This window comes from Cynoglossus semilaevis, chromosome 2 (assembly GCF_000523025.1).
Source record: "Cynoglossus semilaevis isolate Cse_v1.0 chromosome 2, Cse_v1.0, whole genome shotgun sequence".
Classification (NCBI taxonomy): domain Eukaryota; kingdom Metazoa; phylum Chordata; class Actinopteri; order Pleuronectiformes; family Cynoglossidae; genus Cynoglossus; species Cynoglossus semilaevis.
In genome coordinates, this window is record NC_024308.1 from 16,546,568 (window position 1) to 16,563,635 (window position 17,068).

General features: G+C 37.5%; 1 protein-coding gene and 1 long non-coding RNA gene across 4 annotated transcripts in view; one reads left to right on the forward strand and one right to left on the reverse strand.

Annotated features, from left to right (window-relative positions):
• Positions 1–1,969: 1,969 nt before the first annotated feature.
• On the forward strand, positions 1,970–7,510 carry LOC103376705 (uncharacterized). 2 transcript variants are annotated; one of them, XR_521336.3, is made up of 4 exons: positions 1,970–2,350; positions 3,280–3,356; positions 5,066–5,132; positions 7,025–7,510. It is a non-coding gene; the product is annotated as an uncharacterized LOC103376705 (long non-coding RNA). The 2 variants fall into 2 exon arrangements; XR_003049166.1 differs by having other exon boundaries at positions 5,066–7,510.
• Positions 7,511–14,752: 7,242 nt separating this feature from the next.
• kdr (kinase insert domain receptor (a type III receptor tyrosine kinase)) overlaps positions 14,753–17,068 on the reverse strand; it is a 14,771-nt gene continuing 12,455 nt past the window's right edge. For both annotated transcript variants that reach the window (XM_017031187.2, XM_008307185.3), the window contains exons 27-30: positions 16,403–16,545; positions 16,219–16,303; positions 15,949–16,034; positions 14,753–15,471 (exon numbers count right to left, since the gene is read on the reverse strand). In XM_017031187.2, the coding sequence (XP_016886676.1) occupies positions 15,255–15,471; positions 15,949–16,034; positions 16,219–16,303; positions 16,403–16,545 (531 nt within the window). In that variant the 3' untranslated portion in view covers positions 14,753–15,254. The remainder of the gene's footprint in view (positions 15,472–15,948; positions 16,035–16,218; positions 16,304–16,402; positions 16,546–17,068) is intronic.

Below are 17,068 nucleotides of genomic sequence, written 5' to 3' on the forward strand. Positions count from 1 at the left end.
GTATTAGACATGAGCACAATGTGTTTACTGTGCAGCAGGGCTCCTGTAGTGGCTCTGATTGCTCAACTCACTGTGGTTCCCCACCAAGGTCGTAAATTTAAAGAGCTTGTCATTCTGCCTCAGATACAGTTTGTGGTACATCTGTCAGTTTAATGTAAAAAGTCTCTACTGCATAATTTTGGGTTCAAAGGGGCATAGAACGAATTCTCCTCTTCCTTGAATTTTATAAATGGTATCAAATGTGTTTTTTGTTGTTGTTTTTTTAGAAAAACTATTAATGTTGTTTTAACTCCAGGGTAGTCTTAAAAGGGCCTTCCTGATCACGTCCTCTGCATCATGCGATGCTTCATGACTTCCCATGTGATGCCCCAGATTCATCCATCCTTTGTACAGAGCCTCTAATAGAATAAAACAGATAACATCTCCATCTCTGATATGAATACCAGCATTGTTTTCACCTTGAATTTACCAATAAGACAGACAGACTTGAAAAAAAAAACGTTTGAAATTTATCACTTGACTGGTGCGGTGACTAACGCGAATCTGTGCAAAATCGCAAAAATATGGGTTTGGTCTTGAACATATTTGTACATGAACATATTTTACTCAACAAAGCTTTAATATTGAGATTGCGACAAAAAGGATTTTAGGTAAAAATTTTGTTGAAAATAAAAATGTCCTACATGTATGTAATAATGTATAATAATAATAATGTATTATTAATAAATTACATTATATTATTATACATGATGAACTCTACTGTGTATTTTTTTTGTCTGTGATCTATATAAATTGGGGACCACTGAAGTAGCTTATCTACTATGCAATTATCATCATTAATTGTCAAACTATTAAAACGGAATCTGACTCAACTATTCCAGCGTGTGTAAAAGGTATCAACTTTGAATCAACTATTTCTTAGCAGTTATTTAACACACTGCCATGCCAATAAGGTGGCATAGATGTCAAACAAGACATGCTTTTCAGGTTGCTACCACTTCCCACATTTGCTCAAGCTGCTCAGGAAACCCTTGGGTGCAGTCTAACAGAGGCTAGGACGCTGCTGCTGCAGGCTGACAATCAGGGCTAGAAGCTCGGAGATACACAGACCGCAGCAGAAGGGTGCCTGTGTGTGTGTCTGTTTGTGTGCATGTGTGTGTGCACATGAGTTTGTGGGTTTGGGGATTGAGACGCAACATTTTATCTAAGGTACACTGCACTTCCTCATGTGGTAAGGGTGAACCTTCTGTTCCCATCACTGCCAGGTCAGTTACATCCCCACTTAGCCGGTACTCAGAACTGGAGCAGATGGCTGCTCTGACTGTTGTAAATATAAAACTGTTCAAACATCAGTAACTTTGTTTGATTTGTTGCACTGTTTAATTTTCCCACTTCCTTAAGAAATAGAATTGTTACGACACGGTGCATGTTAACGTGCAAACACTACAAACTATGGTTGAGCATGATATTTGCTGGGAGTTTTTCTACTGCAGTAAAATAAGTGTTAAATTCATAAGGAAGTTTGGGAAAACTGGTCAAAGAGGAAGCTGCAGGTGCAGCGCTGTACAGGTGAACAGTTAAACCAACTCCTCAGTGTGAGTCATCTTTTAGACAATAATTAAATAGAACTTACACAGTGCAACTGGGTTGAAAGAAACATATTAATAACAATAATATTTCAAATGGAAAATGATTTTCAGAACAACATTATTTGTATCATATCATATTTCTAACCAAAAGGTTGTTTCCCTTCTGGGAAACCCCTTCTGGCCTAAAGGTCAATTAAAATAATTCCATACAGTTTCTTTGTCTTTTGTTTGTGTTTCAATGTTGTTGTTGTTTGTCTTTTTCTTTCTGTTTACTGTATCTATCTAGTCTCATGAAACCAATACTTGAGCCTCTAACAACACTGGGTCAGAAGATATCACTTGTCTGCTTGTTAAATATTTAACTGGTGCTGTAGGGTTGACAAAAGCAAGGTATTGAGTTCATTTCATTCTCTGGTTTCTTTGGATCTGGCCAGACGTGGCATTTATCCACAGATGTCTGTTCCAAAAAAATGTCAATCTTCTCGACTTATTGTAAATGTTGGCTTGAGGTATAAAAAAAAAATATATATTTTTCTAAAATGGTCAAGCATCAAGACTTAAAGTAGTTCACACAATTAAATCAACTAATCAATCAAATAACAGGCCCACTGTGTGTTAGGTGTTAGGTCTCCTAAAGGCAGTGATTAGGGCACATGTGAGCAGGCACTTACGGGGCACCTTTTGGGGTCTTCTGGTTAAATTACCAGGTTGACAAGATTAGCCAATACTGCCGTCATATTTATGTCCCTACGTGCTTTCAGGTAAGCAATTGGGTAGGAAAACTGTATACAACTTTGGGAAACAGACGTGTGTGTAGCGTACATGTGTATTGGAAGTTGTACCAAATATGTTTAAGATAATGTCCACCCGAGCTAATAAGGTTTATATCGCTTAATTACCTTACGTAAATAATGCTGTGGATGTGCGCGTGCGTGCGTATGTGTGGGAACAACGTCAGTGTTATGGCGTAGTTGAGATACTATAGATAGTGAGTACATCAGTAAGTACATCACTAAATCATAGTCAGATGAGCCAGAGCGTGCAGTCACATTTAATGATGCCCGTGTTTCTGTGTTTTCACACGTGGAATAAACTTTTTAAAAACAACTATGCAGTCCTAGAAGTGTCTTTTGTCTAAATTTTGTGTGCAACAAATATTGTCAAATTTGAATGTAAAATATAATGTCCACTAAATGTTTATTATTGTAAATTCTATTTAAACGTTACTTTTAGCAATGTAAAATATATACGACATTCCCAGGTGTCCCGAAGCAGAGTGCTGTAGGACGTTAGGTAATGACTGTATGGTCTGAGGAATTCTAAGCCTGTCATTTCTCATAATCCTTCAACTCCTTCACATATGGTGTTAATGACTGAGCAAATCTGTGAAAACATGTCTTCAAATACCAGTGTTAAGGTCTTTTAGAAGAGGCTGGTGAGTGGCTTCACACCTTATTCAATAATAAACCTGCGAGGGCTTTACCAGTGATAAGTAATAAAACATACGTATCCCCATAAATATACTGTGTAATACATTTTTTTACATTTGCACCATATGTACAGGAGTCCAGGGAGTAAACAGGCCACTACACGTTATCAGAGAAAACTGAAACATATGATTAGTATGGACTACATATTACATTCGTTTTACAAAATGTGCGTGCTCCTCTCACAAAATATTTTCTTCCAGGTTACTGCCATTGTCAGACTCTTAGTGGATGATGTTGAGCTTGCAGTTCCTCTGTACAGTAAATCCCTGTATTCCATGTAAGTAAACTGCAACCTTAAATGTGCTTTTCAAAATTGTATTTGTGTGATCGTGCTATAAGTATTTTTGTCAATGTAGATTTAGACTGATAGACTGATGAGTGAAAAAAAAAATCTTTCTCGAACCAAGTCTAACATCAAGTCAAATTTGAAACATATACAACAAGAAATCATCCCGAAATCAACGCTGATATTTACAACAAAACATGAATTGACAGCAATCTTCTACTGGTCCATCCTCATTAAATCTGATTAAAGTCAATGGTCTATTTTATTACAATATTGTTAATGCAATAATAGGGAGATACACAATCTGTGTCCTTGGGGTAAGAGAGTCAGGCATATTGCAGGTTCAAATCCTAAGCAAGCACCGGGTGTGTTTCTCCTCTGGTGCTTCTAACATAGATCACTGCTCCTCAGGTTTAACAAAAACATTTTGTGGATGTATATGTAATACGTCACACAAGGACACATATTTGTCTGTATGTGGACAATAATAATAAGTAATAATAATAAGTGATTATTTTGTGGTATTTCCCTCTGGCTTCTTTCATTTCCTCTTCCCTGTTTTCCTTTCTCAAGCTAAATTTAAGCCCCACCTTGATAAGGTTTACAATCTTCAAGTCAGATTGTATCAAAGACTTTCACTGAACAATAAACACATGATCCGTAAAGTGTCAAAAGCATTCTGTCAAATATATGTGACCGTTTTATTTTGTTATCAAGACTGACTTTACTATAAAAAACAGCAAGTTTTTAATTGTTTTTTGCTTAGGTGAGGCAGTTGTCACTGTGCTGCCTGAGGCCATGACAAGCACCCGGTCCTGATAACATCAGCTACTGAAAGTCATTATTCATCTGTTATGAATGTAGAAGTGTTATTGACCCTACCAGACAATATTTTTTTAACGTAGTCTGTTTATACTCCAGATAAAACAAGGTAATGTAGAAGTTTTTTTAATGCCCAGTTGTGACTTTTTTTCTTCTTTTTTTTACAAATTGGAAACAACGTACATACTCTCCTAATGATCTCTGTATAATTTTAATTTGTCTGTAGCCTACAGTAAAACCAGGTAAAGGCCATTGTCAGTTGGCTTCAATAGGGCAGCACTGGATCTAGAGCAGTGGTCCAAACCCCTGACCTGGGGGCAACATCCATACATTAATTTTACTAATGGGGATTGTTTTGATTGTCTTTGTTATTGTTTTGTTTGTTTATTCATTTACTGTACTAATTTGCCCTGATGTATTATGAAATATTTATAGGATCATACAAAAATAATAATTTTCCTACTTTGCTATTTGTTTCTAAAATATTTTTTTATTGAACATTGCTAACTGATGTGGTTGTGAAATAACCATGGCAGCATTGGCCCTAAGCTCATTTGAGTTTGAGGCCCTTGATTGATTGGACAAAAGTGAGAAAAAATGTGACTTAGTTAATTAATGAGCAGTGGGCAGCTTAAAGCTTGTCCTATGTATACCGCTTGACAGCATCTTAAAAAATGCACCAGCGCATTGACAGCAAAAAAAAAAAAAGTTGGTGTTCAGCCTTATTCTAATTTGTATTTATACTGTTTACAGTAAACTGTTTCAGTTTTCTATATATTTTGAACACAGCTCAAATGTATTTAGTCACTGTTCGTGGGCTGAATGGAAACACAGACATGTAAGTTTTGATTGACTCTCTTTGGGACTTGTTCCAACAGGTTTACTGATGCTCACGACAGTGAAGCTGTGGCAGTCATTGGTGGATGAACATAACAACCCTTTACAGTAAGTACAGTAGTTAACATTCCTGTCACACAGTGGACTCTGTGTCTTGGGTTCTCACGCCTAAAACCACACAACATAAACAATAAGCAGTTTGAGCCATTTGTATCAACTGCATGTTTGATATTTAAAATGTCCCTCCCCTTTTGTCTGTCCACACATCATCTGGGCTATTGGTACAACAGTTTGCACACATGTCATATAAGTCAACAGTTAGGTACCCTTTAGCTCTTTTTTCCTAATTAATTTAAACACCACAGAGAAAAATATAACCGTGGAGATTCGCTTTTAGGCTTTCGTTCTTTAGTTAGTTAGTTGCTTCCTTAAGCAAAGGTTTGTAACCCCCAGGAAAAGGCTATAGGAACAATTTATATATTTGTATTATTTACTGTATTTTATTTTTTATCAGTAATATTGTTTCCCTCCACATATTACTATTCCTTCTTAAGGAAATGCTTTTTGTTCTTCTTTATGTTTGAAAATATAAGGGCTTTCCTTAAAGAAAAAAAAGTTGTTGCTTCCACACGGTAAATAAATCATCGCCATCAGGAGTTCTTTTCAGTTTGAACCCCAAGCAAAAAAAACAGTCCTTTTCTTGAAGTTGTCTTTTAAACATTCATCACTTCAACCCCTGCAACTTTACTTGGATGTTCTGTGGGTGGCAGTTCCAGATGTTGGGTAAATATTCAGCAGCTCACCTTTCTGTTCAGGAATGTAGAGGAACAAACAGTAGACAGAGCCATGTCCAAACAGAGCAGCAGCAACATGGCAGCTTTTATTTGGAAATTATAAAATTGATGTAGGTAAAAAGAAAATATATTTGTAATACACTTATAGATGCAGCAAAACAATATAAAAGTATTTTTAAAAATGTGGTGATGACATAATTTAAATAATTTTGTCAAGATTGTACATAATGATTTGGCAAAAGAAATGTACACCATAGCTTTGTAGCCATGACAAATATTTTATTTTTATTTTTTATTCTCCATGGTAAAAAAAATAACATGTTCACAAGATTCACCAGGACTGTGTATAATAAAGAGGGCCAATAAATACAAGTTATCACAGGCATGTTGTGAGATACAGATGATTAAAGATGTTAAAGAATATTACCTTTGTCTGTTTTGTAATTATATGTGGTCTTATTAGGTGTAATATCCCTGAGGCCAGGCAAGCCCAGATCTTAGCAGGGTTAAATCTAGTATAAAGTTCACAAGAGCTTTAAAGGCTGTTGACCTGAAACTGGAGCTCCCTGCTTAATCTTTCACAACATACTGCATTGTCTTGGCTTACCCAGACTTTGGTATAATTAAATTAAAACAGAACAGAGGTACAGTACATAGTGCGGGCAATAATATGATTCCTGACTTTTGCAGCTCCTTCGTGCTGTATCTCTTTGCCTATAGAAGTGTGCACCAAACATCCTGTGTCTGTTGATTTTTCTGAGTAAGGATGTCAGTCTTCCTTCCTCTACAAACTGAGCTGTTTACAGCTAAACAACTGACAGAGCCTGGACATGGCTACAGTTTACCAGAGCAGTATCATGGACACTTTTTAAGCCACATGGTACAAATGTGAACCTGACTAAACACTTGTAACCTCATTTCAATAAAATACAATTTGATAAATAGGTGTAAACACTGACAGCCTTTTTTTGTGTGTGTTCAATTTTGACTCTATTCTTTTCAAGTCACCTAGAAGTATATTTCGCAATTTCCCAGCACCCTGTAATTACTGTTATTTTACTCATTTCAAGGATTGCTAACACTTTTCCTGTCACATCTTTCTAACATATATTCAGACTTGTCTTAACAAGAAAAATGCATTACTGGTTCATTAACATACATTTATGATGGCTATTCCATTTATTGCCTTGTTGTTTTCACTTACAGCCAACTGGAGCAGTATGAAGTTAAAATGGAATGCAGCAATGCAAATGCATTCATTTCATCCCTGTATCCATACAAAAAACATTGGAATGTTTGAGGCTTCTTTTTCATGTATGTTTTTGCAAACACCTGGCAAAATGCCAACATTCTTCTATCGTAGCTGTTTTTCCAATCAGCTGCAGTTACACTGAGGTTATGCCAATCTGAGGTCACAAATCAGTGGTTGTTGGGGTTAGCACAGATGTGTCATAAAAAGTCAGAGTACTGTCTGACAAGGTATTACGCTTTAGATATGATCAGCTTTAAAAAGAAGAGAAAAGAAGAAAAAAACTTGGAGGGATAGTTAATTGCTGTGTTTGATTAAAGAGATGCCCTTGAACAAAACAATCTGCTTCTTCACTTTCATAATTTCATAATTTCAGGCACTTTCATAATTCATTTTAATTAAGTTCAAGTAAAAAATAATGGTAGTGAGTCTTTTTTAATTTATTGCTTCATTTTTTCAGCTTGTCTAAACATTATGAAACCAACTGATTGGCCCACTTTATTTTACTTATGTGGTTCCGTGCATGTCTTGGGCCACCTGTGTTTTTGTCATGTTGTCTTATGCAACAATGAGTAAATTAAATGAGTGAATTGTTCTTGTGCAACTGATCTAAATTGACATTAAAATGTTGTTGACGAGAACAGGAGAGTTATTCCAACACTAATGTAAATTCAATTGTTATTCGATAACATTATTTTTTACTAACATATGTTTGTAAAAGTACATTTGGTGGGCTATCCAACAAAGTCCTGGACCTTGAAAAGTATGTGAGGAAACTGTGTGCGTTGATAAGTGATTGGTTCTTAAATATTCACATCCATTAAAAAAGATAAGTGAAAGAAACAATGTAAGTGAAATTAGTTGACACCTGATGATCTCTCACGGCGCACTGACATGTTGTGGCACATTAGTTGGGAATCGCAGGTATAGATTATTCTAGATTATGCAAATCAGGACAGGTATTTTCCTATTAGATTCAACTTAAACTAAAAATATTATATTTTTAAGAATTGACTTGCAAAATGTAGAACAAAGTTTGATTGATTGCAAAGATTGAACCTTTTTTCTTTGGATTCTCCTTTCATACCTCTTTTTGAACTACGACTTGACAAGTAGTAATTTCTTTCCATTACTCTGCCTCTGGCATATTCAGCTGAGTTATTCATCAGAGAGAATCATCGGATTTGGTTAAAACCTTTTGAGGAATTAAACAGTGTTATTCCCCTGCCATGCTTTCCCACTGAGAGGAGCCATAATACACATCTGCTGGGCTGCTAAGGAATTACGTTAGTGTCTGATGAGAACAGTAATAACCTGAGGGGGTCTCCTTCCTGTACAGCTGTGCTTGGCCAGAACAACAATATTTGGGAATGAATAATTCAAGCAACACAGACAAACCGACACTGGTGACACACAGTGGATACTTCTCTTTTCCTTGATATGAATCGTAGTCACTGTCCTTTTCCAAAGGAAGGAACCAGCAGTGTTATCTTGACAGAGACAAAAACATCCTGAGAGGTCGTACTTTCTTGCACCTCCTACCACAGCCGTCCTCTTTGCTTTTAATATACAGCAGCTGGGTGACCTCATGAGAAATTTGTGAATGGACAGTCCAGCACGCTCTTATCTGGCTCTGCAGATAGCAGCCTGTTGTGGGACCATGAGACACAATAACAACACATCCTGTTTTACTTACTACATGCTGGAAAACTGGGCACTCAATTCTTTAAAAACATGAATCACTGACACATGAATGACCTGACATCAGATGGAGAGATCCATTACATTAGCAGCATTTAAATGAGTCACTTCTTTTATATCATCTTTCGTCACCTGCGCCTTTGTTAAAGTCTTAACAGGAAGCTTGGGTGTATTTAGATTATTGCTTGTCATTACAGTATAGATCATGGTTGATCAGCTTCTCATAGATTACTTTAATGGTTAACTTACTGAGGTAAGACATTGATAAAATGATCTAACAACATTTGAATGTGTTCACAATGTAACTTTTTCTGGTCATACAATATGAATTATTGGGTATCATTAGTAGGTTAAAAGTTATGGTAATTAAGTTTTCATTTTTTATACTGTGCAAAGCAGTAAAACTGGAAATCCTCAGAAAAATAACATGAAGGAACAGGAAGGAAGCAGGAATATTCAGGATCATGGCTACCAAGATACTGATAATACTTTACAATACAGCTCCATATAGGACAGGGTAAAAACCCCTATAGAGGCAAAATAGAATAGAATAGTCAACACTGAGTCATGTGTATTTCAGGATAATAAAATACTTTCTAAGTTCTAAGTACACAATAACACACAAGATTGGTGATTCACTTGAACCTGAACTGAAAAGACGCCAAAGGGTCGAAGGGGCCTGACTGTTTGTGCTGTACTTGGGAAATGTATTTTTTAAAACAGGGGCCTTAGGTGCAGTTTGACTTAAAATGTTCACATATCATTATCGAGACTAAATAGAAACAGAGCGTTAGCCTCAGACTCAGCCTTTGAAACCGAGGGCGCGTAGTGGCTTAACACACACTCTGCTTAGTGAGAAACTGGTCTGCTGATTATCGTCTGCAGAGACATTATCCTCAGAACAAGCCATTTAGACCTATAAACAGCTAAAGCAATAATGAAGAAGTAGAATCACTTTTAGATTATTCCTTTTTTATTAGGCTATAACAGTAGTCTGCATGGTGATTTTACAGAGGTTTTACAAAAGGCTGACCTTCTCAACCTGGGATTTGGAAACTAGGTGATATCAAGCCTGCAGCCTTCTGGCGCCTGGTGGGAGTCCTGCCACTGTACCATGCTGTAGTCTATAGAAATAACATAAACTGCTATTTGTAAAAAGATATGGGAATCAGAGTCACTCTAGTTTGTGACCTCTGACCTACTAGGCTGGAGCAAACAACCACGCTTTCATGAAGTACATAGCTACTTGGCCTCAGAGTAACTTAAGGAAGGTATTGTTTCTTAACATAAGACACACACCTGAGTCTGAGTAGACTAAGATTTGACACAAACAAAATGAAAACACGTTCTGTATATAAATGAATCCAAATTGTACTTTGTTTTTCTGGATAAAAGGACTACTACTAGCTACTTTTAATTAATCCAGGGATTATATTATATCCTAGCAGCACAGCATCAAACGGACAACTACAACCACAGACTGTTGAGAGTTTTTTTTATACAATAAAAACTGATTACACTTCCAAAACAGGAACTGCAGCTGTTTTCAAACCAACCAAATGTGTCATAAATAGATGTGACCCAGTGGTACACTTGCCTCAGTCTAACCAGTTTGCAGCTGTCAGATGAAATTAACATGGTGGTTCTGGGTCACCATGAAAACTGAAAATCACATCTGCCCCCAACAAACCTTTTAACCGTAGCTTCTTGACACAACGTGCTCTGGTTTAAATGCCCCACATGAGGCGTGTTGAGGGTATGAATGTTCTTGTTTTGTCAGATCATACTGTTTGGGTTTCAATCTTTCGTAATGTGAGGTGCCATGAGGATAACCTTACAAAAATACATTTTCCAGTTATCCAGCTGGATGACAGCCAATTGTCTTAGATTTATCTAAGGCCACAAACGGTTATTTTACTATGCAGTAAAAAAAAAAAAAGTAGGTCTACAAGGGATGCTGATCTTTAGACCCAAATAAAGCCACTATGGAACAGACAATGTTTTAGAGAATAAAACTGTCCATTTTCCATTTGTCCTCAAACATAGATTATAATTTCACAAAATAAACATGTCCTGTGAAAGAGGGCCTGAACCAGTTGACAACCTTCTCTACCGGGTGCCGTACATTCCTTTCTTTTGGTCTAGTCAGTTTGAAGAAAGAAAACATACCTGTAGAAGACAGCCCCGGCCATAACTCCACATCAGTCACAGGCTTACACCAGTTACTGATGTAAACATGATCAGACCGAAGCCTTCGGCTCCAATTGAACCGACAGGTCAAGTCAAAACGACGCCATCACATTCTGCACTCGCTCCAGTCAGCTTTGAGCCTCCTGACCTCTACTTAGTCTCAGGAGTCTCTTAAAATCTGTCCTCAGTGTTTGACAAAATGCTGTCTATGCTGTCCCTTTCCTTCTCTCTCTTATGATGACTGTATTACAGATCTATGCTAGTTTAAGGGTCATGGTTAGGGCGTACTGTACTGTACGTCTTTTAACGTTATTGTGCAGTGCTGCCGTTTAAATGTCTATATAAAAAAGCAGTTCATATATGCTGTATCCAGACGAAACTTTTCCCTCAGTTTGTTCTTTTATAATTTTCGTTCTTAAAAAAAATACCACATATTTCAAATCAATAGGATGTAAATTAGTTGGACCATTTAAAATTAAGCAAAAAAATTAAATTAGTTGGAAAAATATCTCTTTTATCAATTACAACACATATCAGTTGACTCTATTTAATTTAATTTAATTTAAGGTTGAAAAACACTGGGATTGAGTTTTTAATCCTCCCACATTTCATTTTGCAGTGTCATATCATGGACAATACAAGGCACTGGTTATTGATGACACTGGGATGTAGGAGGTGCTTAAAACTAATAAAAAAAATTAAAATCATGTCCAGAGTAAAACTAATAAAAATAAAAAAGCAATTAGTAAAACGTAACAGTAATAACAGTTCTGTCAGCTAGAAAATTCCTTCCAATGGAAATTTAACTATGGGCTTTTAAGTCGACCTGTAATTGGGTGTTATAAATCACACTGAGAATGCATATGATGTAAATCATTACGTTTTAAGATGCAGGTTAGGTTGATAATAAAAAAGAGCAGCTGTGTTTTGTAGCACACCGACCATTGTTTGTACAGTCAAAGAACTCGCAGCACGTCCCGCAGGTAAAAAGTAGGTGTGACTTATAGGTTTGTTGTCTGTGACCAGAGGCCATAACAGCCTAACTTCACCTTTCACCCCTGTCACAGAGCAGCTCCCATTCCATACACGACTGACGACATACGGGAAACCCCACAACCTTTGCCTTTGTTTGACTGCAATAAATCATCTCACTTTATCATCACAGCTTCTTCAGTGATGTGGGTCTATATATTCTTGAATTAGCACCTGTCAATTCTGTACAAACAAATCCATATTTGTTACCACATTCTCTGCTGTTATCTGAGACATTAGCATCACATTTTAATTTGCTTCAGGGCTGAGTCCTCCTTGCCTCCAAATGCCACCGCAGTGCTGCACCGAGTTAGTGCTGGGCTGTTTTCATATATCATAGCCGTCGATCTTGTCTGTCAGTTGGTGGGTGACAGCCTTGTTGGAGCAACCTTCACCAAGCTTCCGGTGCATCACGATCAGTGCAGATGAGCTGTCATATATCTGTCAGGATAATAGGTGAATGCATGTAAAAGGCATGTGTGACTGATGTATGACCAGACGATAAGATCAAGCCCAATTAGGCATTAAAAATCATTTTACAGTCTAATTGGAGATAACTGTAAAAAATACAGCGAGTGACACTCAATGTCAATCTGTCAACGTCATTTATGGTGAATGCAGTTCTGCGTACTGAATTACTAATACTCTTATCTGATGTGACGGAACATGAGTAGAAGATCAAGGAACATTATAGCTGCAATTCTCTCTTTCGTTGTTGTCGTTCCCTTCACACCACACAACATATGACATGATTATTTTTTAACTTTTTATAACTTCAAACTGAGTGTTTTAATAAGTTTAATAAGAAAAATGTATGCTTTTAAGGATTAACTAAGTAGTTGATCCTTACTGCAGATTTTTAAAGGGCCACAGAAGGTATCTGTTGCTGTGATCTGTCAATCAGGGTTAGCCTGTGGCGCTCCCGACTAGACTGATTCAACTCCATAGTTCATTTTACGAGCCCTTCAGAATATCTAACTACAATATATAAAAACAAATGCACAACAACATGATTCAAGTCACACACTGTGTTGTTGTCGACTACAGAAAAGTGGCTTAATACAGTTTGTTATGAGACACTGTGTAAGCACATGGATTTAGCAGCATCTAGTGGTGAAGTTACGCGCTGTAACTAAATATCCCTCAGCCAAATCAGATGTACAGTGGTTATTCAGTTATTATTGAAACACACACAGAGATTGTCTGCCCTCTCTGGGCTGATGTTAAAACATGGTCATTCGGTGTGGCCATCTTTGTTTTAAAAATGAATACTTAATATCAGGTTTAGTCATAAAAATATAATTCGAGGGATAAGGGATCATGTTAATCCGTACTTTGAGTTCGAGTGTATCCAACAGTAATCATGTCAACTGTTTTTCCTAAATGTTAGGCAGTCAAATAGAATTTTGGGGGGAAAAAATTCACCACCATTCAAATCCATGTTTTTTAATCAGTGTTTTTAATTAGCCTCTTCCAATTATTTTTTTTAAAAAAAATGTCCACATCTGTCGGTCACTTTACTCGACTATAAAAAATGTTAGCATAGGTGTAATAATAAGTAATGGATAAAACCTGATGTATATCTTTGAATGAACAGAGCTGGTTGTTAGTCCGTCTCTGCTGTGTCCTGCTGGAATCACTGACTCTTCCTTAAAAGCTCAACCTTTATTGTTATTTACCCTCAACTGCCCATGTCGACAACTTTTGATGCAACAGTTGTAAGGAATCCTACACATGCAGTTTGTACAGCTACACTCAGAGTAGTAATCACGATGCGAATGCCAACACATTTCCTTCAAGTGCAGAGATCTGCTTATGTCCTGTTTGTCCATTCCTGAGGAAATTAGACTGAGTTCCAGCAGTGGCAGATTTCTCTGTTTTTTCTCTGCCCCACGTTTTCAACTGCGTAAACCAATAATTTGAAAAGTTTTACACCCATGTGACCTGATAAGGAGGGGTTATGTGCTAATAAGATATTTGGGAACAATGCAAGTTCATTTTTTGGACAACAGAGGGCACTGTTTCTCAATTATTATTACCGTTCGAAATTTATTCAGACAATTATTGGCGTAATAACGTTAATAAGTCAATAACGTTAAGGAGTTGGATTTCTGGCTGATCCTTATTTTCAATCCTGTTGAATGTGTCTTTGATCTGAACGACGGTTAATGTAAAACTGTCTGCATTTTTCTAATATAGAATTTGCTCCATTTTTTAATTCGAAAAATGCATTTCAAACGCTGTCTTCAGTCCACCTGCTGTGCCTGACTCATGTCCTGTTGTACAAACGCTACGTAATATTATGTGAGTAAATTAGAAAACAGCCCTCAGGGTCTGAGAGCAGTTTCCTGTTGTACCTAAAATTAGAAAACCTTGTTTCTCTATTTGTAGACAAAACAATTTGTGTTCCCATTATCTAAGACCAGACACATGTCCGAAGTTTTTGGATCCAGTCCCACTGCAATCTTACTGGCAATCAAACTTTGTAATTTTATTATCCTAAAGTTAAATGCTTCCATAATCTGTTGCTATAGATGTGTTGAGTGACTTTCTCGCTCGAACACCTGTTTTAATTCTACATTGTCATGCTGGCACCTTGACAGAGTGATTATGGACGACACAGTATGAGCTAACTGGAACTGGGGAAAAAAACATTACAAACCACCAAGCTGACAAATGACCAGTCACACACAGATGACCTTTGTGGAAACTTTGTCCACAGATTTTCTAACATAACACCAACAAGATAGAAACAACAAACCTTTGTATTAGTTAGTATGTTTATTTTATAAAACTAATGCTATTTATTGAGCCATAAGTCATATATTTTCTATAGGGTAGAATATGTTTCACAAAGAAAACTGTACAAAGAATGAATGGCTTCCTCTGCCTGACCAACATTAATTGTGCCAACAACTGAGAAACAGAAAACACTGACTGTTTTGAATTCCAAAAAAAAATCCATTTCCTCTTACAAAGGAAGTAGGGAGCCGGGAATTTGGCCTCAGGAAGTAGATGTGTCCCAGAGACTGGCAGGACCCTTACTTGCTGTGTAAACATGATAGCATTCCTTCAGCTCCAAGCAGAGCTGCAGCTCAAATCTATCATTTAAACACTATTATTCTCCACTGATTTCTTCAGTTATCTGCAGCAAAAACATTTACCATGGGGTTGCATTTCATGTGTCATTGTTCTTGGCTTCAGTGTGATGGAGGACGAAGATAATGAGCAACGTTTGAACGTTACTGTGGAGAGGAGTTTTGGTCAGACCGGTGGTGTGCTGTAGCGGATCTCTGCACCGAACTTTTCCATTGTCTTAGGCAACGGAGGCCTCTTCAGCATTTTGTGCTTCATAATGACCTCCTCGTTAGCATAGATGGGGGAGTCGGTGTCGTCAGAGTGGTACCCTGACTGGTACCCGCTGGTCTGATTGGATGATTCTGAGGCCAGGGATTCTTTGCTCTTGCAGCGCAGGAGCTGACTAAAGAAGAGATACAGGGAAACACATCTTGTTACATTAAATATGGACAAATGGACAAAACAATAGCTCACTGCAGTCAAGCTATACAGATATGCGACCCAGACACAGATGGTCCCCGGCAGGTTCCACTCCTCTCAGCTAATAACTGGAAACGTGCACATGTTTACTCACACTGGACAGCAGAAGATTGAAATACATTTTCTGGTCTGATAAGTGTTGAAACCCTAGATCTGTGGACGCATCAGGCACTGTGTGGTGGTGGTGAGCTGATGTAGGATATATTCACTGGAGAGAGTTGTTCACTGGAGTATTGTTACTAACTATAAAAGTCATTTACACCACAATACATCTGTTTTCTGAGGACTTCTGCCAAGGATTCTCGGAGGTTTCTTCCTGTAATCAGTGAACGTCACAGTCCAAACAGTAGTGTCACTTTGTTGATCTTGGCTCCACTGCACAATAAACTCTAGCTCTTACCTGAAGGTGGGTGTGGTCTGCAGCCGTTGATTTAACCCCTTCACTTCCTCTTGTGAGAAGCCCATCCCACTGTCTAGATGACCCTCCTGTGGATGAGTCAGAGTAGAAATTTAAATTAAGAAAATGCATCTAATTTAGTTTTCATTAACAATAACAATAAATATTATTATTATTTAAATTATAAATATGTTTTCATTACTGTATGTGGATGGTTTCCTTAAAAAGTCATAAGTGTGTTACTGCAATGATGACACGGTGAATTAGACTTACCATCACACTGCTGTGTGAAACTGGAATGTCATCAAAGGTCTTCAGGCTGAGAGGGCGACTGCATCTTTCACTTTGCTGGATCAGCCTGTGCAGACACGGCCAATACAGTTCAACCTCTGTGCATCAAGGCATTATAAGATAAATAGGAACAGCATGAAGTAGTAGGTACAATAATCTCGCTGACCCCAGTGATCGTGGATTATCATAGTGAAGCTGGGCCTCGTGGATTTCTCCACTCTGAGGACCGCTGTAAGGATCCCTGGAATCAGGAGTCACTGGAGATACCTCTGCTTCTCCTGCTGTCAGAGGGATGTAGTCCTTTCCATCCTGGAGGCAAACATCAATGTGATAAGATTATTATACCAGATGGTAGGCAGCTTTGGTTTGAAATAGCCCAAGGATTGAGGACGGCCTTTGTGTTGTACATTATAGTGGTCCTGCATTCACATACATGTAAAGGTGACGGTGGATCCTCACAATTATTATAATCACACACTGGTGACATTACAAAGATGATGGGATCAGAGCAGATTTTGTCAGATTGTTAGACATCTTCCTAATGGATGAAACTGGTATATTAGGGATAGACAGACGCTCCAAAGAAAAACAAAATGTACAACATGTCCCCGAGACAGTTGTCTAAAATGTAGCACAAACTTAAATGTCTAATATGATACTGCATTTAAACCGGTAGTTTTCAGAGAGTACATTATGAATGGCTAGAAGGAATATTTTTTTCCTGTAATGCTATATAAAAAACCTTCTGCTGCTCGACCACAGTTGCTCTTGTCAAAGGGGCAGATCAGGAAGACCAGTCACACGTATACTTTCTCTGTGTAAGAAATAATGT